This window comes from Mustela nivalis (assembly GCF_964662115.1).
Source record: "Mustela nivalis genome assembly, contig: HAP1_SCAFFOLD_1866, whole genome shotgun sequence".
Lineage (NCBI taxonomy): Eukaryota > Metazoa > Chordata > Mammalia > Carnivora > Mustelidae > Mustela > Mustela nivalis.
Window position 1 is genome coordinate 70721 of NW_028134798.1, and position 21127 is coordinate 91847.

The 21127-nt window shown below is 40.8% G+C and overlaps 1 protein-coding gene across 1 annotated transcript in view; it reads left to right on the forward strand.

Annotated features, from left to right (window-relative positions):
* Positions 1 to 20600, forward strand: part of BEND2 (BEN domain containing 2) — a gene marked incomplete at its 3' end in the record, with an annotated part of 39652 nt that extends 19052 nt beyond the window's left edge. Inside the window, exons 6-17 of the mRNA XM_082750797.1 lie at positions 31 to 433; positions 1767 to 1889; positions 3192 to 3299; positions 4938 to 5087; positions 6899 to 7045; positions 8640 to 8762; positions 10267 to 10389; positions 11566 to 11673; positions 14824 to 14964; positions 17029 to 17229; positions 18628 to 18749; positions 20369 to 20600. Coding sequence (XP_082606923.1) covers positions 31 to 433; positions 1767 to 1889; positions 3192 to 3299; positions 4938 to 5087; positions 6899 to 7045; positions 8640 to 8762; positions 10267 to 10389; positions 11566 to 11673; positions 14824 to 14964; positions 17029 to 17229; positions 18628 to 18749; positions 20369 to 20600 — 1981 coding nt within the window. The remainder of the gene's footprint in view (positions 1 to 30; positions 434 to 1766; positions 1890 to 3191; positions 3300 to 4937; positions 5088 to 6898; positions 7046 to 8639; positions 8763 to 10266; positions 10390 to 11565; positions 11674 to 14823; positions 14965 to 17028; positions 17230 to 18627; positions 18750 to 20368) is intronic.
* Positions 20601 to 21127: the final 527 nt, after the last annotated feature.

The following is a 21127-nucleotide window of genomic DNA, read 5'->3' on the forward strand; positions in this document are numbered from 1 at the left end:
TAACCCTTTGTGTTCTCTTACCCTGGACAGGGAGACGACCGCCCCCCTGGACCAGGGGGAAGGAAGGAGGACCGTGTCCTGCGCAACCCTGCGGAGATCTCTCTTCAGCCAGCCGTGCTGCCAGAGCTGGTCGGCAGGGAGAGTCCTCCCCTTCCCAAAATTGTCTCCACGTATTCATTGCAGCCCAGTGTCACACCAGGCAGCCCAGCTCCTGGGCTTGGTGTCCTGTCCTGTGTTTTCAGTGAAGGAGATGAAGAGGTCACCGGGGATCTCTCCTCTGCCCAGCGTCCGGCTCTGCCTGCAGCACTCCTGCTCCCGGCAGAACCCCTCGTGGCACTCTCCCCCGAGGTGGCCAGCTGCTCAACTGGACAGGGACCTTTCCACGCGGGCCCTGACCCGGCTCCGTTGGCTTTTTGCATCCCCTCCAATTTTGGTGAGTTTGACCTGGCCTATCTTATAAATAGCATCCTCTCATCCGCATTAAAAAGCATTCTTTTTAAAATTTATTTTTAAAAAATTTTATTTATTTATTTGGAAGAGAGAGGCACAGCGAGAGACGGAACACAAGCTGGGGGAGAGCGAGAGGGAAAAGCAGGCTCCCTGCTGACCTGGGAGCCCCACGCACAGCTGGATCCCAGGACCCTGGAATCATGACCTGAGCTGAAGGCAGACGCTTAACGACTGAGCCACCCAGGCGCCCCTAAAGACATTCTTAATGGGAACTAGCAATAGCTGGTTTTTAAATTGAAGTGTGGTTGGCTACAGCTATTTTTTGTGTTAAAAGTTTTATGGGATAAATGTAGATTCACATGTAGTTTTAAGAAATAATCGAGTGATGCCCCCTAGCCAATTTCCCCCAAAGGTGGCATCTTGTAAAAAACTACAGTGAAACATCCTGAGCTGGATACTGATGTGCTGTAATGTGCAGATCTTACTCACCCTGGACTGACTTGTTTCACTGTGTGTCGGTGCATTTGGTTCCTTGCAGTTTTATCACGTGACGTTTGCACGTCCACGGCCACAGTCAAGGTATAGAACGTTGCCATCACCAGGACATTTACTTGAGTCGCGTCTCTGTTCTCTCCCTGACTCCTGGCCCCCTGTATCTGTTCTCTCTCTCTAGAACTTTGTTGCTTTAAAATTGTTACATAGTCGATGCATACAGTATGTCACCTTTTGAAATTGGCTTTTTTTTTTTTTCCCACTCCAGCGAGGTCCCTGAAGACTAAACCAAGTTGTTGCGTGTATCACTAGCTCCTTCCTTTTTATTGTTCGGTCCTGTTCTGTGTATAGGTGTTCTATAGTTTAATTGTTCATCTGTCAAAGCGGATTTCTGGTTCCTCCTGTCCCCCTGCCCCAAACCCAGTGTTTGATTATTAGGAGTAAGACTGCCATGGATGTTCACGTACAGGTTTTTGAGTAAATACAAGTTTTCGTATCTTGGACACGAATACTCAGCAGTGCAATTCCTGGTTATACATTATTTGCATGTTTAGTTTTTTATGAGTGATCCGGTTTCTCCACCTCCTTATTTCTTCTCTTTACGTTGTTCCTTCTTCAGACCTCTTTCCTCATATCCTTCCTGACAGAAGATTTTCCTTTAAGCTTTCTGTAGGAGTAAGCCTGCCAGGGACAAAAATCTTTTTGTTTTCCTTTGTGTGCGATGTCTTTATTTCCCCTTCTTTCTGGAAGGATAGTTTCATCCAATGTAGAATTTGTGGATGCGAGTTCTGGTATTACAGCGCCTGAAAACCTTTTATTTGTAGAAATGCCAGGAGAAGCAGAAGCCAGCCTTGGAAACAGTATGGAGTCAGTATATTACCCAAGTTCCCAGGGAGATGGCAGTGGCCAAGATACTGTCTCATCTGTTTTCATCCTTCCTAATTTTGGTGAGTTTGAAGTGATACATATTACAAGTCATGCCTCTAGCTTCCCCAACATCTTTAATGTCAAGTCAGTGCCAGCTCTTTTTTTAATGAAGCTTTTTATTTTGAGGTAATTGTAGATTCGCATGTAGCTGTCAGAAATTATATCTGGGATCCCATTTATGTTTTACCCATTTTCCCCAATGATCACCTCTTGGAAAACCATAGTAAAATAGCACAACTAGGTAGTGGCATTGATTCAGTCCACATTTGTGTGTGTGTGTGTGTGTGTGTGTGTGTGTGTTTTCAGTTCAGTGCAATTTTATTCCATGAATTTTATTTATCATCATAGTTGTGACCCAGAATGCTTTCATTGTCACTGCCCATTGCTCTTTATGACCTCAACAACCTTCCTCTGGCCACCTTTTCTTCATATCCCAGCGAAGGGTGACCTGATCTCCCTTTCTAGAATTTTGTCCCTTGAATATTGTTATTTAAATGGAATTAAAATACGATATAGCCTTTGGGCATGATTTTTTTTTCCCCCTAAACATAATTTTTCTTTTTATTGTCGAATGTTCTCCCATGGTAAGGATGTACACCTGTTTGTTTCTTCACCCATGGAAGGATATCCAGGAGATTTCTAACTTTTGGCCATCAGAGGTTTAACTGTGTAAACAGTTATGTATTGGCTTTTGTGGACACTTAAATTTATATATATATTTTTAAAGATTTTTATTTTTATTTATTCGACAGAGAGAGAGCACAAGTAGGCAGAGAGGCAGGCAGAGAGGGGGAGGAAGCAGGCTCCTCACTGTGCAGAGAGCCTGATGTGGGGCTCGTTCCCAGGACCCTGAAATCACGAACTGAGCTGAAGGCAGAGGCCCAACCCACTGAGCCACCCAGGCACCCCAGTTTTATATTTTTTTTGAGGTGAATGCCCACGAGGGCAATTCTGGGTCATATGACAATTTCATGTATAGTTTTACAAGAAACTGCTAAACATTTTCTTAGAGGAGCTGTGTCACCTTCCACATATATAAATGACACAATTTCTCTTTATGCCTTTATCTTCTCTTTCCATTGTTCTTTCTCCTTGATACTTAACGATCCATTCTTTCATCATATCTTTTCTGTTTGAATATTTTCCTTTGGCCTTTATTTAAGGGTAAGTCTGCAAGGGACAAGTTCTTTCAGGTTTTCTTCATGTGACAATGTCTTTATTTCCTATACAGTAATGAAGGATAGTTTTGCTACATAGAGAATTAACGGTCGGGAGATCTTTTCTTAAGCACTTGAAAAATGTTCTTTCTGTACAAATGCCAGTAATAACAGAGACCAGCTTGGAAAATAACCCTGAGATGACAAATTACCAAACTTTACCAGGAAATAACAGTGACCAATGTTCATCTGTCTGCCTCCCACCCAATTTTGGTGAGTTTCAAATAATGCATATCGTAAGTAGTGCTGAGTTTAATCCAGATGTATCAGCATCCTTAATGGAAGCTAGTGGTAGTTTTTTTTTAATTAAGCTATTTTAAAACAATTTTAGATTCACATATATTTATAAGAAATAAGATCTAGACATCCATCTTATGCTTTGCCCATTTTTCCCATTGATAACATCTTGCAAAACTGTAGTAAAATGCCCCAACAAGGGTATTGACATGGATGCAATATACAGATATTACTGAGATGTGCCCAGCTGTACTTGTGGTGATTTGTGTGCATTTGTATTTATTTCAATCTCATTTTATCAGGTGAGTAGCTTTGATGTCCACCACCCAAGTCAGGATACAGAACGTTTCCATTGCCATTGAAATACCTCATCTTGCTCCTTTTAAAAATGATTTTATTTATTTATTTATTATTTGAGAGAGAGAGAGAGAGAGAGAGTGTGTGTGTGTGTGTGTGTGTGTGCGCGTGTGAGTGCACGAGCCAGGGGCAGGGCTAGAGGGAGAGAAAGAATCTCAAGCAGGCTCCTCACCAAGTGTGGAGAAGTCTGACACAGTCTGACTCGATCCCACAACCCTGAGACCATGACCCTGAGATCATGACTGGAGCTGGAACCAAGAGCCAGAGGTTTAACTGACTGAGCCCCCAGGCATCCCTTGTCTTGCACTTTTATTTTATTTTTTAAAGATTATTTATTTATTTATTTGACAGACAGAGATCACAAGTAGGCAGAGAGGCAGGCAGAGAGAGAGGGGGAAGCAGGCTCCCTGCTGAGCAGAGAGTCCAATGTGGGGCTCGATCCCAGGACCCTGGGATCATGACCTGAGCCGAAGGCAGAGACTTTAACCCACTGAACCACCCAGGCGCCCCGTCGTCTTGCACTTTTAGAACCATACCCCCCTCTATCGGGCTGTCCTTTCCTTCACCATTGTCCATTCCCCTAGCCCCTGGCAAACACCGCTCTCTATAATTTTGTCACTCCAAGAGTGTTCTATAAAGGGAATCTTATGGTATTAACCTTTGAAGATTGTTCGGTGTTTTTCAGTCAGCATAATTCCCTGAAGATTCGTCCAGATGGCTGGATGGAGCAGCCCCTTCCCCCTTTTCTGTAGCTGCAGGGTGCAAGAGTTGTTTGCAGCCGTTCAGCCACCGGAGGACATGAGTTATTGTTGCTTTTTCCCCTCTGGTTTTTGGTATTGGGAGTAAAGCTGCCGTGAACATCCACGTCCCGGTTTTTGTGTAAATGCGTTTTTGTTTCTGTCATGAATGCCAACAATGTTGGATCTTCTGGTAATAGCGTGTTTCGTTCTATAAAGCAACCGTCAAACAGCTTTCCAGAGACACTACCAGTTTTCATTCCCACCAGCAATGGAAGAGTGATTGTGTCTCTCTGCGGCCACATTTCTGTTCCTCCCGTTGTGCTTTCTTTCTTCCTGACGTTCCACAATTCCTTCTTCCATCATGTCCTTTCTGTTGGAAGAGTTTCCTTTCCTCTTTCTATACAGGTAAGTTTGCTGGGCACAGATTTTAGATTTCCTTTGTTGCAGAATTCACTTTTGTCCCGAAGGGTAGTTTTGCCTCATGGAGAATTCACAGTTGAGGGTTCTTGTCTTTCAGCGGCTGAAAAATTCATACTCATAGAAGTGCCGGAAAAATCAGAAACCAGCCAGGAAAACAGCTCTAACACAATCTATTACCCAGCTTTACTGGGAAGTGTCAATGGCCCAGGGACTGACTCTTCATCTGCCTCACTCCCGCCCAATTTCGGTGAGTTGAACATGATACGTATCAACGTGTAGCTCTGTTTCATCTAGGTTCATCGACATCCTTAATACAAGCCAGTTACAGCTTTTGTCAAAACTTTTAATTTTGACATAATTCAAGATTTGGTGCCGTTGTAAGAAATAACACAGAGAGATCCCGCTTATGCTTTCTGTATTTTCCCCAGTGATACCACCCGTCAGAGCCGTATTTGAGTGTTACAACCCAGCCATTGACCTTGATACGGTTCACAGGTGTGATCGAGATGCCTCCGGTTTTACTTGCACCCGTGTGTGTGTGTGTATTGTGTATGTGCGTGCATGTGTGTATTTATTACTATGTAATTTGAATGTATGAGTGGGTTCGCACATCTCCCACAGTCAAGGTAGAGATCACGTCCATCACTCAAGGATCCCTCGTTAGTGCCTCTTTTTACAACCCTACCCACTTTCCCTGCCCCCAAGACCTATCTTCAACACCGGGCTATCTCCGATCTTTTCTCTGTTGCTGTAATTTTGTCTCTTCAGGTTGTTATAGAAGTGGAGTCTTCCATGATGTGACCTTTTCGGATTAGCTTTTTTCCCCCCACTCAGATGAATTGCCTGGAAACTCATCTAGTTTGTTTTCTTTAAAGCACTTTAAAAAAAAAAAAAGATTTTATTTATTTATTTGACAGAAATCACAAGTAGACGGAGAGGCAGGCAGAGAGAGAGAGGGAAGCAGGCTCCCTGCTGAGCAGAGAGCCCGATGTGGGACTCGATCCCAGGACCCTGAGATCATGACCCGAGCCGAAGGCAGCGGCTTAACCCATTGAGCCACCCAGGCGCCCTCTAGTTTGTTTTCTATATTAATAGTTTATTCCTTTTATTGATGAAAATAGTGTTATGGATATATTACATTTTGTCTGATTGTTCACTTACTGAAGGACATCTGAATTTTTTTCAGTGTTTGGCCATTAGGGAGCAAAGCAGTTATAAATATCTGTGTACACATTTTTGGGTAAATATAAGTTTTTATTTCTCTCAATTGGTGGAGAGTTTCCCGTGGTATAGATACACAACAGTTTTTTTTTTTTTAAACATTCACACATTGAAGGACATCTGCTTTTTTTTTTCCTTTCCAAGTTTGTGGATACGAGAAGTAAAGTTGAGCTGCTGTGAACATTCATGTACTGATTTTTATGTATATACAAGTTTTCATTTCTCTGTCATGAATGCCAAGCGCAAAGTTGCTGAGTCTTTTTTTTTTTAAGATTTTATTTATTTATTTGACAGACAGAGATCACAAGTAGGCAGAGAGGCAGGCAGAGAGAGAGAGAGAGAGAGAAAGAGAGAGAAGCAAGCCTCCTGCGGAGCAGAGAGCCTGATGCGGGGCTCGATCCCAGGACCCTGAGATCATGACCTGAGCCGAAGGCAGCAGCCCAAACCACTGAGCCACCCAGGTGCCCCGAAGTTGCTGAGTCTTAACGATAATAGCATGTTTGGTTTTATAAAGACTGCCAAACAGTTTTCCAGAGAGGCTGGGCTATTCTACATTTCCAGTAGCAATGTATGGGGGGGGGTCCACTTTCTCCCCATCTATATTTCTGATCTTTCTAGTACAATTTCTTCCTTACTGATGCCACAAGCTTCCTTCTTTCATACCATCCTTTCTGTTGGAAGATCTTCCGTTAGCTATCTTCTAATAGTAAATCTGCTAGGAACAGTTTTTAGAAAGATTTTTCTTTGTGCAAGAGTGTCTTTATTTCCTCTTTCTTTCCTGAAAGATAATCTCACTCAGTACAGAATTCACAGTTAAGAGTTCTTGTCTTTCAACAGTTGAAAAAGTTGTACTTGTAGAAACGCCGGAAAATGCAGAAACCAGCCTGGAAAACAGCTGTCAGACAGTGTATTACCAAACTTCGTCGGGAAATGACAGTGACCCAGCTCCTGCCTCTTCATCTTTCTCCATCCCGCCCGATTTCGGTTAGTTTGAAACGATACGTATTTCAAGTAGCACTGTTTAATCTAGAAGTACCGACATTCTTCATGCCAGCTAGCGATAGCTTTTTTTGAATATTAAACTTGTGATATCGTAGTAATTTAAGATACCCATGTAGTTGTAAGAAATAATGCAGAGAGATCTCATTTATGCTTTACCCATTTTTGCCAATGATAACATGTTGCAGAGCTATGATAGACCATCACAGCCAGGGTACTGACATTGATGCCACCCACGGGTCTTATTGAAAGGCCCCCAATTCCACTGTATTGGTTTTTGTGTATGTGTTAATCCTGTTTGATTTTATCATATGAGTAGGTTTGGTGTCCACAACCACGGTCAAGATAGAGAACATTGCCATCACCATGAGGATGCGTCACCTTGCCTTTCTGAAACCGCACCCATCTGAGCATAATTCCCTGGAGAGTCATCTGACTTGTTGCGCGTATCAGCATTTCCTTCTTTTTTGTTGCTTTGTACTATTCCATGGTGTGGGGGTTCACGGTTTGTGTATTGGTTGAAGAACATCTGGACTTCGTTCCAGCTTTCAGTATTACAAGTAAAATTGCTGTGACCGCTTATGGACAGGTTTTTGTGTAAACATAAATCTTGATTTCTCTTAGATAAATGCCTGGAGAGTGCAAATGCTTGCTTGTGCGGTAATTGCATGTTTAATATAATAAGAACCTGCCCCCGTGGTTTTCCAGAGACGCGGCACCGTTTTACTTTAAAAACCAGCAATGTAGGAGCGGTCCAGTTTCTCTGCATCCAGATTTCTGCTGTGTTTGTCATTCTTTCTTCCCTTTTAATGCACCACAATTTGTTTTTTCATCATTCTTTCCTGATGGATTTTCATTTAACTGTTCTCAAATGGAAGTCAGCTAGTGACAAAGACTTTTGGCTTTCCTTTGTGTGAGAATGTCATGATTTTCCCTTCATTCTTTTTTTCTTTTAACAGTTTGGATATTCATTTCTTGTTTTCAGCATCATGGAGGTAAAATTGACAGATAAAGTCGCAATATATTTAGAGCGTGCAAAGGGTGATGATTTGATGTACTGTACCTAGTGAAATGATTCCTGCCACTGAGTTCATTAACATATTTGCCATCTTGCATATTTACCTTTCATATTTTGGCGGGGAGAATGCTCAGTTCTACCTTAAGCAAATTTCAGTGATGCGATACAGTATTACGAGCTATGGTCACCAGGTTGTATGCTAGATCCTCTGTCCCTACCTACCATATAACTGAAAGTTGGTACCTTCTTACCAGCCTCTCCCCACTTCCCTCACCCCCCTGACCCCTGGCAATTGCTGTTCATTTATTCTGCCTTCTGTTTTTATGAGTTTGACTTTTTTTTTTTCTTTTTAGATTCCACATGTAAGTGATACCATGCAGTATTTGTCTTTTTTTTACTTGTCTGGCTTATTTCACTTAGCATAATACCCTCCAAGTCCATTTGTTAATGTTCTCATGTTCTCACAAGTCTGCTCCTTTATTGAAGGACAGTTTTGCGCGATTGAGATTTCACGGCTGAGATTTCGCGTCTTTCCGTAATTTGAAAATATTTTAATTGTAGGAATGTTTGTAAAGGCTCAAACCAGCCCAGAAGAGAACCCTGAGACCATAAGTTATCCAGTTTTATTGGAAGACAGCATTGGTCAAGACACTTCCTCGTTATGTTGCCTTCCTCCCAGTTTCGGTGAGTTCGAAATGACACATTTGACACGTAGCATTTTTAATCTAGACTCATCAACATCCTTAGTGTAAGATAGTGGTAGATTTTTCTTTTTTTTTTAATTTTTAGAAAGTCATTTTATTTATGTATTTGAGAGAGAGTGAGAGAGAACGAGAATGAGCACAAGTTGGGGGGGGGGAGCCGGGAGAGAGGGACAAGCGGACTCCCCATGGAGCAGGGAACCCCCAATGTGAGACTCGATCCCACGACCCGGGGATCATGACCTGAGCTGAAGGCAGACACTTCACCAACTGAGCCACGCAGGCGCCCTGATAGTGGTAACTTTTTCTGATCAAAGTTTTTATTTTCAGAAAAATTTAGCTGCACGTGCAGTTGTAAAAAAGAATACAGATAAAGCCTGTGTTCCCATTCTCCGATTTCTCCCAATGGTAACATCTTGCAAAAAACAGTAGAAAATTATCACAACATATTGCTCTCTTGTAACCACACCTACTCCCTCCAGAGGACTTTTCTCCCCAGTTCCATGCGTTGCACTGTCTCTAACTACTGGCAGTCTGCAATCTACTCTTCAGATTTATAATCTGTCCATTCAGCATTGTTCTATAAATGGAATTGCATGGTGTTTGATACTGGTTCCTTTCCTTCAGTGTAATTTCCTGGGAGCTCATTCGTGTTGCTGCAGGGATCAGTCAAGTCCTTTTTCTTGCTGAGTACTATTCCAATGTAGGGATACACCAAGATTTTTAAAAATCTCTTCATCTGTTCAAAACCTCCAGGTTTCCTGTTTTTAACTGTTAGGGTTAGAGCTGCTATGAATATTTGTTTATCATTTTTAGTTTTGCTTTTCAAATTCATTGCACTCTTTCACACAAGTTTTTATTTCTCTGGGATGAATGCCTAAGAGTACAATTTCTGGGTCCTTTTTTATTTTTTATTTTATCTATCTATCTATCTATCTATCTATTTATTTATTTATTTTTGACAGAGATCACAAGTAGGCAGAGAGGCAGGCAGAGAGAGAGGAGGAAGCAGGCTCCCCGCTGAGCAGAGAGCCCGATGCGGGGCTCGATCCCAGGACCCTGGGATCATGACCTGAGCCTAAGACAGAGGCTTTAACCCACTGAGCCACCCAGGCGCCCCGTGGGTCCTTTTGTAATCGCATCCTTAGTTTTATAAGAAACTGACAAACTGCTTTCCAGTGTAGCTTGTACCATTTTCCTGCCAACAATGTATGAGTGATCCAGTTTCTCTGCATCCATATTTCTGCTTTTTCCATTGTTCTTTCTCCCCAATGCTCCAGAATTCTTTCTTTTATATGTGTTCTTGCAAGAAGATTTTCCTTTAACCTTTTTTTAAAGCATAAATCAGTTAGTGACAAATATTTTTGGTTTTCTTTGTCCATAAATATCTTTATTTTTGCTTCAGTACAGAAGAATAGTTCCATGGGCTATAGAACATGAGGTTGGTAGTCGTTTTTGGTAGCATTTAAAAAATGTTGTCCTTATAGAAGTTTTGGTCAAAGCAGAAACCAGCCTGGAGAATAGCACCCAGATGACAGATTATCAAACTTTGGTGGAAAATGATGGTGGTCAAGAAACTTCAGCATATTACTTCATTCCTTCCAATGTGGGTGAGTTAAAATGAAACATATTACAAGTAGCCCTATGTGATCTAGAATCATTAGTACCCTTCATGTGATCTAATGGTAGCTTTTCCTAATTAAAAATTAATTAAAATTAACAGGTAAAAATTAGAAGCTCTGTATTGAGAAAATTTTAGCTGCACATCTGTGTACCCTTCACCCTGTTTCTCCCAATGTTACAATCTGGCAGAACTATAGTATCACAAGCAGTGTATAGACATGGATACAATCCACGGATTTTATTGAGATGTTCTCAGTTTTATTTCTATCTGTGCATGGGTTTATGTGTGTGTGTATTCAGTTTTATGTTAGTAATTTCATGATGTGAGTAGGGTTTCATACCCTTCATCACTCTTTAAACCCACACCTGCTTCCCTCTTCCTACTCTCTTATGCCTACTCTGCCCTGTCCTTGCCCTTGGCAGCCACTCATCTGCTCTTCTTCTTTAGAATTTTGTCTTTTCAAGAGCTTTCTGCAGATAGACTCTCCTGGCATATAATCTCTCAGAATGGCCTTTCCTCACTCAGCATGATTCCCTCCAGCTTCATCTAAGTTGCCATGTATGTCTCTTGTTCTTCCTTTTTCATCGCTGACTACTATTCCACGGTATGGATCTACCGTGGTTTGTTTATCTGCCCCTGGTTGAAGGATGTCTGGGTCGTTTCCAGTTTTGGGCTATTAGGAGTAAAGCTGCCACGTGCACTCGTGTACAGGCTTCTGTGTGAATATCAGTTTTCGTTTTTCTGAGAGAACGCCCAAGAGCACATTTGCTGGGTCCTACGGTAAGGGTAAGTTGAGTTTTGTAAGATAACTGCCTAACTTCTTTCCAGTGTCGCTGTACCATTTCCACTCCCACCAGTGATTTATGAGACATCTCGTTTTTTCTGCGTGCACAAGTCTGCTCTTTCTGTTCTTCTTTCTTCCTTCTTTATGCTCCAAGACTCCTTCCTTCATCATATCCTTTTGCTCATATTCCTCTTTAGCCACGTTTTAAAGATAAGTCAGCTGGCAGCATTTTTTTTTGTAGTTTTCCTTTGTCTGACAATGTCTTTATTTCTGCTTCATTCTTAAAAGATAGTTTCGCGTGATAGAAAAATCACTGTTGAGATGTCTTGTCTTGCAGCACTTGAAAATGTTTCACTGATCAAAATGTTGTTCAAACAGAATCTGGCAAAGAAATGAATTCTGAGACAACAAGTTCCCCAATTTTAATGGAAAATGACAACGAACAAGATACTGGCTCAGAATCTTTCTTTCTTGCTCCTGGTTTTGGTGAGTTCGAAATGATACGTATTGTGAGTAGCACTCTCTAATTTAGGTTCATCAACATTCTTAATATGAATTCTTAGTGATAGCTTTTTCAAAATTAAAATTTTCATTTGAAGATATTTCAGAATCACATGTAATACATGAAATTAATACAGAGAGATCTTGTGTACCCTTAACCACATTTCTCCCAAGGCTAATATTTTATAAAAATAGAGTAAAATATCAAAAGTAGGATTTTGGCATCAATACAGTCTACACATCTATTCATATGTCCCCAGACTGACTTGTTTTCATTTGTATGTTTGCGCGTGTGTTTTGTGCTCTGTACTTTTATAAGATGCTTGCGTTCAGGTATTCGCCACTATAGTGGTGAATTACTTCCAAGAACCCTCTCGTTGCCTGTTTATAACCATGTCGTGTGTTGTTCCTTCCCTGGCTTCATCTCTAACCCATTCAAAGGCTAATGTCTTCTCTCCTTCTTTATAATTTTATAGTATTTTATAGAAGAGTATATGAAAAATTGGTGTTACATTTTTAAATGTTTGGTGAAAAATCTCTGATAAAATCATTTGGGCCTATAGATTCCTTTTCTGAAGGCTTTTAATGGCAAATTTAATGTCTTTGGTGGATATAGGACTGCTTAGATATCTATGTCATCTTGGTTGAGTTTTGGTCTGTGTAATTTTGGAGGAATTGGTTCAACACTTCTAGGTTATCAAATTTTATGAACGTAAAGCAGTTTGTCATATTCCCTATTATCATTTTGATGGCTGCTGGATTACTTCTTTCATTCCTGGTATCGATGGTTTGTGTCATCTCTTTCTTTTTGTAATTCTTTTTAGAGTTTTATTAGCTTTATTAATCTTTTGGAGGCATCAGTTTTTTGTTTCATTGATTTCATATTTTTCAGTTTCATTGATTTTTATTCTTTATTATTTCATTCTCTTTGCTTATTTGGAGTTTATTTTACTCTTCTTAGTTTTTGGTGTAAGAACTTAGATTATAGATTTAGAACTGTCCTCTTTTCTAATGTAAGCATTTATATTATGCTATAGATTTCAGATTACAGATATATGCTGTAGATTTCATTTTCAGTACTGCCTTAATTATATTTTGATGTGTTGTATTTTCTTAAGTCCTATGTATTTTATTATTTCTTTGAAAACTTTCTATTGTCTATTCCTGATTCCTATTTTGATTCTATTATGGTCAGAAAATATACTCAATATGATATCTTTTCTTTTAAACTTGAGATTTTTTTCCTCTGGTGTATGATGTGCCTTGTTTTGGTGAAAGCTCCGCAGGCATTTCAACTTTGCACATATTCCCTGGCACAGAGGAACATTTGTTCCACAGGCATTCGAAAAAAAAAAAATCTATTCTGGTTTTGTTGGGTGGAATGTTCTATAATGAGAATCCTGTTGGTCGAGTGTGTTGTTCAGATCTTCTATAACCTTGCTGATTTCTGGTCTGCTTATCGCACCAGTTGCTAAGAGAGGGGGGATGTGAGGTCCTCAACTTGAATTATGGATTTCATTATTTCTTCTTTCAGCTCTTTCAGTTTTTGTTTCATGTATTTTGAGAATTTATCATTTGGCATGTTGAGAATCATTGTCTTCCTCGGGTTGATCTTTTTCATCTTTGTAGTAAATTTCTTTGCTCTGAAGTCTACTTTATCTGATGTCAACGCAGCTACTCTGCTGTTTTTTGGACTCATGTTTGCATGGTATATTCTTCTCCATCTTTTTACTTTCAATCAATCTATGTAATTGAACTTACAGAGTTTCTTGTAAACACCACAGAGTTGATCTTTTTCATCCACGTTATCACTTGTTTTCATTTAACTGATATGGTTAGGTTAACTGCATACCAGATAATTTTTGCTATCATAGACTTAAGTCTATCATTTTGTTACATTTCTTTTGTTTCCTATTTTCTCATTTTTAAAAGTTTCTTCAATTAATTTTTTTAAAAAAGATTTTATTTATTTATCTGACAGAGAGATCACAAGTAGGCAGAGAGGCAGGCAGAGAGGCGGGGGTGGGGGAAGCAGGCTCCCTGCTGAGCAGAGAGCCTGTTGTCCTCAGGCTTCATCCCAGGACCCTGGGATCATGACCTGAGCTGAAGGCAGAGGCTTTAACCCATTGAGCCACCCAGGCGCCCCTTCAATTAATTTTTTTAAGTAATCTCTACACCCAATGTGGGCCTTGAACTCGCGACCCCGAGATTGAGAGCTGCATGCTCTACTGAATGGGCAAGCCAGGAGCCCCTCTCATTCTTTTTTTGTTTATCTTCTTTTGCCTTCCTGTGGGTTACCTGAATATTTTTCTATGTTCCATCTTTATGTTTTTTAATATATTGCTTTGTACAGTTTTCCCAGTGGTCGCTCTGGATGTTATTTTATATATATGTGACTTATCACAGTCTACTGGTCTCAGCATTTTACCACTTGGAATGAAGTGCTGAAACTTTTAATTCCACTTAGTTTCCTGTGCCCCCCTCACTTTTAACTTACTGTCTTGGATGTCAGATGGCGTTTTCATTTTTGTTTCGGTCATGAAGCATGATTTATAGAACTCATGATTGCATTATATTCATCCATATTTCTGCCTCTTCTGTTCTTTATTTCTTGTTATTATTGAATGGTATTCTGTGGTATTAGATTTACTATGGCTTGTTGAACCATTCACCTGCTGAAGGACAACTGGGTTGTCATGGTTTTGGCTATTATGAATAAAGGTAAGAACACTCATGTGCAGGCTTTGGTGTCATATCATGAGCTTTTATTTCTCTGGGATAAATGCCCAAGAGCGAAATTTCTGTGTCATGTGATCATCGAAGATTCAGTTTTATAAGAAGCTGCCAAACTGTTTTCCAGTGTAGCCATTCCATTTTATACGGAATGAAGATCAAGTTTCCCTTCATACATACTTCTGCTATTTCTGTTGTTCCCTTTTCCTTCCTGATGCACCAAGATTCTTTCTGTCATCATAACTTTTCTGTTGATCTTCCTGTAGCCTCTCCTTAAGAGTAGGTCTGCTAGTGACAAACACTTGTGGTTTTCTTTGTCTGAGAATGTGTTTATTTCCCCTTCACACCTGAGCGATAGTTTGCTGGATGGTGAATTTACAATTGAGACTCCTTTTCTTCCAGCGCTTTTACCTGTAGAAATACTGTTAAAAGCAGAAAACAACGTGCGAGACGTCCCTGAGATAATGAACTACCCAGTTGTATTGGAAAAGGACAATAGCCAAGATTCTATCTCGCCATCTCTCTGCGACCCTTCTGGTTTTGGTGAGTGCGAAATGACACGTATTACAAGCAGCGCCATTTAACCTATATTCTTCAAACATCCTTGATACAGGCTAATGGAAGCTTTTTGTTTTCTATTTTAAAGGTTGGTTTTAGGTTATATTAATCAGAATGGCTAACACTTATGGTGTATTATGTACAAGACACTGTGCTAATCAACTGACATATCTCTTCTCTATTAATATTCAAATGACTTCATAAGTAGGTGTTTTTATTACTCCCATTCTCAAAGTCACAGAGCTAGTGAGTGGCAGTTCTGGAACTCTCGGTCCTCTCTGACTTACAGCTCATGTTTCTTCACACCCTCCTGTGTTCCCTGCCAAGCCACAGTGGCAGAGAGGAAGGGACCCTAAGTTCTGTAGTTTCTAAGGGCAAGCCTTCCTAATATTTTATAGTTCCTTTGTGTCTCTACTTCTGGTAGCTATTCTCTTATTAATATTCTAGCATAGGGCTCAGCAAACTTTTTCAGTAATGGGCTAGATCAGAACTATTTTAGGCTCTCTGGGCCATCTGGTGTCTGTCACAACTACTTAGCTCTGCTGCTGTCGCATGAAAGCAGCCACAGATGTAGGTAGATGGATGGGTGTGGCTTTGTGCCAGTGTAACTCGCTTTACACAAACTGGTGTTGGGATTGGCCTGGGGACTGGAGTTTGCTGACTCCTGTCCTAGAGGAGATGCTTTTCTTTTAAATTGTTTTGCTAACTAAACTAGAAAAAAACTTCAAATATTGTATTCTTTATTACTAAATGGGCACTATGATATGCTGTGGTTAGAAGTATACGGTGGTGAAAATTTTCTGAAAGGTAGTCTGTATAAAAATCCGTAGAAGTATTCATGCCAGTTGACTCAGTAATCCCACTGATATCTGAAAATTCAATCAATTGAAAAGATTTGTATTTAAATTTTGGTACAGGATGTTCTTTTCAGAATTGTGAAAAATCGGGAGCAGCCAAACAAGCAACCATAGGGAATTAGCTAAGTTATTCCTGGTATATCCGTGGGGTATGAAACAGTAAAGCACAATGGTCAAGAGCATGGGCTCCTAGGTCAGACCATCTGGGGTCAAATCCCAGCTCTGTGTCTTACTAACCATGTGGTCTTCAGCCACGTCTCTAACCTAAGTATTAGTTTCTTCCTTTGGGGAAGCGACAAAAATCATCGTACCTATTTCATAGAAGTGTGAGACTCAAATGGAATAATTCACAGAAAGCCCTTAACACAGTGTTCAGAAGGTAAGTGTAACATAAATGTCACCTGTCAGGAAAATCATGAAGATAGGAATGCCGACTTGAAAGAAAAAACCCAAAGAAAATGAAGACATGCTTGAAATAGAATGGTAACTGAAGAGGCAGGATTCAGACTATATACAAAGTATGATTTTAATTCTGTGTTTAAAAAAGAAGAAATAACAAAAAGACTAGAAGGCATTAGCAGAGTAATGGTTCACAGCACTTTGCTTATAAACAGATTTAAAACCTGGCTCTGTGAGTTTATTCAAATGCCTTACCTTCTGTGACCCTCAGTTTCCTCTTTGAAGGGGTAACAAGTTGTTAGGATAATGAAACCGAGCTTATAGACATAAAATATTTAGCCCAGTGCCTGATATATATAGTAGTTACTCAATAAATGCTAGCTTTTTCAAAATTTTCTTAATTATGCCCGCCCATACTTTCTAGATTATCTTTAGGGAACATATACTCCTACAGTAATATGGCTCCGAGTGTACTTTTAGATGATAAAAGGGAGCAGTGGCATCTCAGAGCCACATGTTTGCATATGCATCTTTGGCCCAAGAGTTGAATTTATTCAAGACAATGAAATGACTAGTTCAAGTACCAAAAATTCAAGAAGAGCAAAAGTGAAAAATGCTAAGTTATGCAGATGGCATCAAAGAGACCTTTTGAAGGGAGAGAGAAGTATAGGAAAAGATTTATCCAAGTAGAAATTAGCGAATTAGAAATCAATTAGTTTAATTTTCTTGGGCACTTTCTTGGTAGCCTTGCATGAGAAAACCAAGACTTTACTTTCTCTCTGTGTTTTAAAAGGGTATCTTGGTGATCCAAAAAGGAATGTCAGGTTGCTTAATATTAATTTGCTGACTGCACAAAAGAAGAGCCATCCGAGGCATGCAGCCCGCTACTTGGTTCATGTTTTGTTCTCCAAGGAAATTCTGGTGCGCAGCTGGGTAGGCATCAACTCCCAAGGCCGCCAACCTCTAGATCCAAACAAAGTGGCTGCAATAAGAGGTATGTAAACTCTTTGTGAAGTTATGTCTGATCATCACTGGGTCGTCTGATGAATGTTATTGGTAGTTGAAGAGCTAGTGAGGAAGACTGTGTAAATCTTAGAACTGGTTTTCACCTGTCTGACCCCGATTTTACAATTTAACATTACGTAATGGGTAACAACTTGTAAAGAATGCAACTTGTCTGTAGACTAATGGAATAAGACAAGATTTATTTTTTATTTTTTTTTAAAGATTTAAAAAATTTATTTCACAGAGAAAGAGAGAAAGAAGGAGAAAGACTGCACAAGTTGAGGGGGAGTGGCAGTCAGAGGGAGAGGGAGAAGCAGGCTCCCTGCTAAGCAGAAAGCCCTACATGGGGCTCCATCCCAGGACCCCGGGATCATGACCGGAGCTGAAAGCAGGCGCTTAACCGACTGAGCCACCCAGGCGCCCAAGACAAGCTTTATTGATTATAGCTGCTTATGGCTAGAACTAAGTCAATTTTTTAGTGCTCAAGCTTGGTACTAAAAAAATAAAGAAAAAAGCCAAAAAAAAATGGGGAGGATTAAAACACACTTTGGTGCTACTAACTGGCAAAAGAGAAATAGAAAGTCATGATTAATCTAATTCAGCCTCCTGCCTTCCCCGCTTCCAGCAATTTGGTTGAAGGTTGTAGAACTCATGGGCACTGAGACCATAACAACGACTAAGTATTTCTGACCTCAAGGAGTTCACAATCTAGAAAGGACTGTTGAGGGAAACGGATCAATCCCAGTCCAGGGCGATAATGTTGTAGAAGCTCAGAGAGTAAGCAACTACTCTGAGGGCACTGGGGGAGGCTTACTAAGGACAGAACACTTGAGCTAGATTTGAAATCCTTAGCTAGATAAATAGGAAGGATATTCTAGGCAGAGGGAATAGCTTCTAGGGAAGACGGACACGTAGTGTCCCAAATAAATACACTGCAGTCTAAGAGTGTTGGCTATAGCACCATTTTCTGCTTTACAGGTTTCCTTTTCAGTTTTAATATATCCATAGGGTTATTCAATGGCATTAGCCCCCAGAAATAGTTGACATTCTGTTACACACTTATTTTTGAAAGCACCATAACCTCATCGCTTCTCAGCTGTTTGGCTAAGATTTAAGTATAGTATCTGTTCTTAGTTTAATAAAAGCACCACAACCTCATTAGTGGCTCCCCACATCAGTGTTTTATAGGGGAATTGCACCTTAGAAGAAGTGAGATACTCAGCAAAACATCCTTTTTTGGTAGAATTTTTAAACTCTCAGAAAGAGAGAAAAGAGCAGCAATTCAAAATAGAAAATGTCAGTATTTTCAACTAAAAAAGTCTCATCAGTTCTTTGGGTTTTGTTTTCTTTTTATAAAATTTTCATCAATGTTTTCCACTATTTGCAGAACATCTGGCAACAAATTTTCCCAACCATGATTTGCGTGAATGTGGAAAAGACTGGAAAACTTGTGTTGCTGATATCAATTCTCTGATCTATTGTTTATGTGCTGAATCCCTCACAGCACCAGTAAGTTATTTTTTATTTAAATATGGTCACTGCTGTATCAGGGCATACTGTATACAGTTCCAGAATGGAGAGTGTGACACATGGCATCTTTAGGTCGTGTGTTCAAAATCTTGTTTATTTAATTTTGGGGGCAGTGTATGGTCTCTGCCCGTTTATTTTACTCTTTGATATTTATGCTCCATACAAATATCCTAAAGAGAAAATGAATCAAATGGAGTGTTACGATCAGTGTATTTGAAGGCATAGGGTATATGTAGAAGAGTTCTCAGCTGCAGAGATGTTTGGGAAATCTTTTTCAGCATCTTGCTGAGTACCGCAGAGAAGGGGAGACTGACTGTGGCATGGCAGCAAAGGGAGGCGCTTCTGTCTTTGTCCACTTTCAGTGATGGCAGAACCTGGTGGATGTCGTGCTGACCGTGAGGTTCAGCTGCTGCCGGTATCTTACCATGTCCCTAGTTACTTGTTAAACAGGAATCTGGCTTTTCTCGCATCCATTCAATCATGAAAGTGCATTAGAGATTTTTTTTTTTAACACAAATGGGCCCGCAGGGGAGAGTGTCACGTCTATTGCTTTCTCCTGTTGAAGCATTTAACTTAACAATTTCTCATTTCCACCCACCTCTCTACAAAGCCCATGTTATTCTCGCCATGTCTCGTTGGTCCTGCATCTCTAGAGTAAGTGCATGGAAACTAGTTGCCCAGAATATCTGTAGCTGAGCTTCTGTTTTCCTGGTGAACGGCTTGATTTCAGTGATAGCTCAAGCACCATCTGTCTGAAACCAAATCTGCTTATTTTTCACATTCCCTTTTCTATCCTACAAAAATTGCACCCTCAACATTTGAATGTAAAATTATGATGCTGCCTGGAAAATGCTAATTTGCATATGTGCTTCAGCGTCAGGAGAGAAGCAGCAGCTGCCATGTACCTGCCGCGTCCTTGACTCCGAGGGGGACGGTCCCCGACGGGCGACAGCGGCAGCCCCGCAGGGAAGCTTGTGAGAAGTGCAGAGTCTTGAGGGTCCCGTTAGACCTGCAGAGGCAGAATTTGCATTTTAGCAAGACCCCAGGGGGTTCGCGTGTACAGAGCCATGTGGGAAGTCCTGGCCTAGAGCGCGAGTTGTCACCGAATCACGGGAGACGCTTTCAAAGAAAGTCGTGAATGCTGGAGCTCTCCCACCCTTGGCACCAGAGGGTCTGGTGACATATGCCAAGAAAGTGGGTCTCAAGCACAGCTTAAAAAAAAAAATCCCCAAGGTCTTTAGAGATTCCTAGAGTCTCTAGCCACTGGGGAAAAAGAGAAAACAAACAAGAATGGTAAAAAAATAAAAACCCCCAAATTGTCAATTCAGAACAGACTCATTTACGCGTTTCTTCAGGAAATGTTTACTAAGCACTTATTTGGCGCCAGCAGTTATCATTAGATAAAGCTACCGAGCCCTCCAAGAGGCTAAGCCACATGTCTGCTTCTGTCACGGCGCACACTACCTGGGGGTTTCTGGTGACCTTATTAAAGACCGTTGCTCCCTCGCCAACCTGGGGGGCCCTGGCACGTGATGGAGCGTGACCATATCTTCTCACAGGGGGACTTTGGTTATTATAGACACAATGTTGTGTTTCAGCAGAAAACTGGTGACAGCAATAAAGGTCCCCCCAGTCTCGACATCCCAGCGCCTACAGATTTGAACGATAAAGGGGGGACTGATGGCCATGAAAGCAGTTCCCAGCTTTGTGAGCGAACCATTGCCTTCAGAACAGGAGAAAATGGGAATTCTTGGTGGAACAGCAGTGTTTACCCTCAAGGAGTTCAAGAACGTCCCACTGAGAATTCAGTGATATGTTACGAAGCACTGGGTGAGTTATTAATACGAGTTCTCTTGATGCTAAATGTTGAGTCTGGATGGTACATTCCTGGGGCTCAGTGTACTGTTCTACTTTCAAAGATTTTTGAAACTTTTCATAATGAGACATCTAAACAACTTAATCTCTCCTATTAATGGGTTAATGAAATATAGAAACCTACTTCTGGGACTGATAGGTTTATTTATTTATTTATCTGAGAGACAGGAGAAACAGCACGTGAGTGCGCAGAGGGAGAGGGAGAGAGCACCTTAAGCCAACTCTGTGCTGAGCACGAAGCCCGGCCCGGGGCTCGATCTCATGACCCTGAGGTCACGCCCTGGGCTGAAACCAAGAGTTGGATGCTTCACCAACTGTGCCACTCAGGCGCCCCGAGACTGATAGTTTTTAACATTAAGCTACATCTGCTATTTTTCATGCAGAAAGCAACTCTGGGTCTGTTCCTTCAAGCCGGGCAAACTCTCTGGTTAGGCAGAAGGAGCTACAGCAGGTTGCGACTCAGGGGTCTTGCTCTCTCTGTG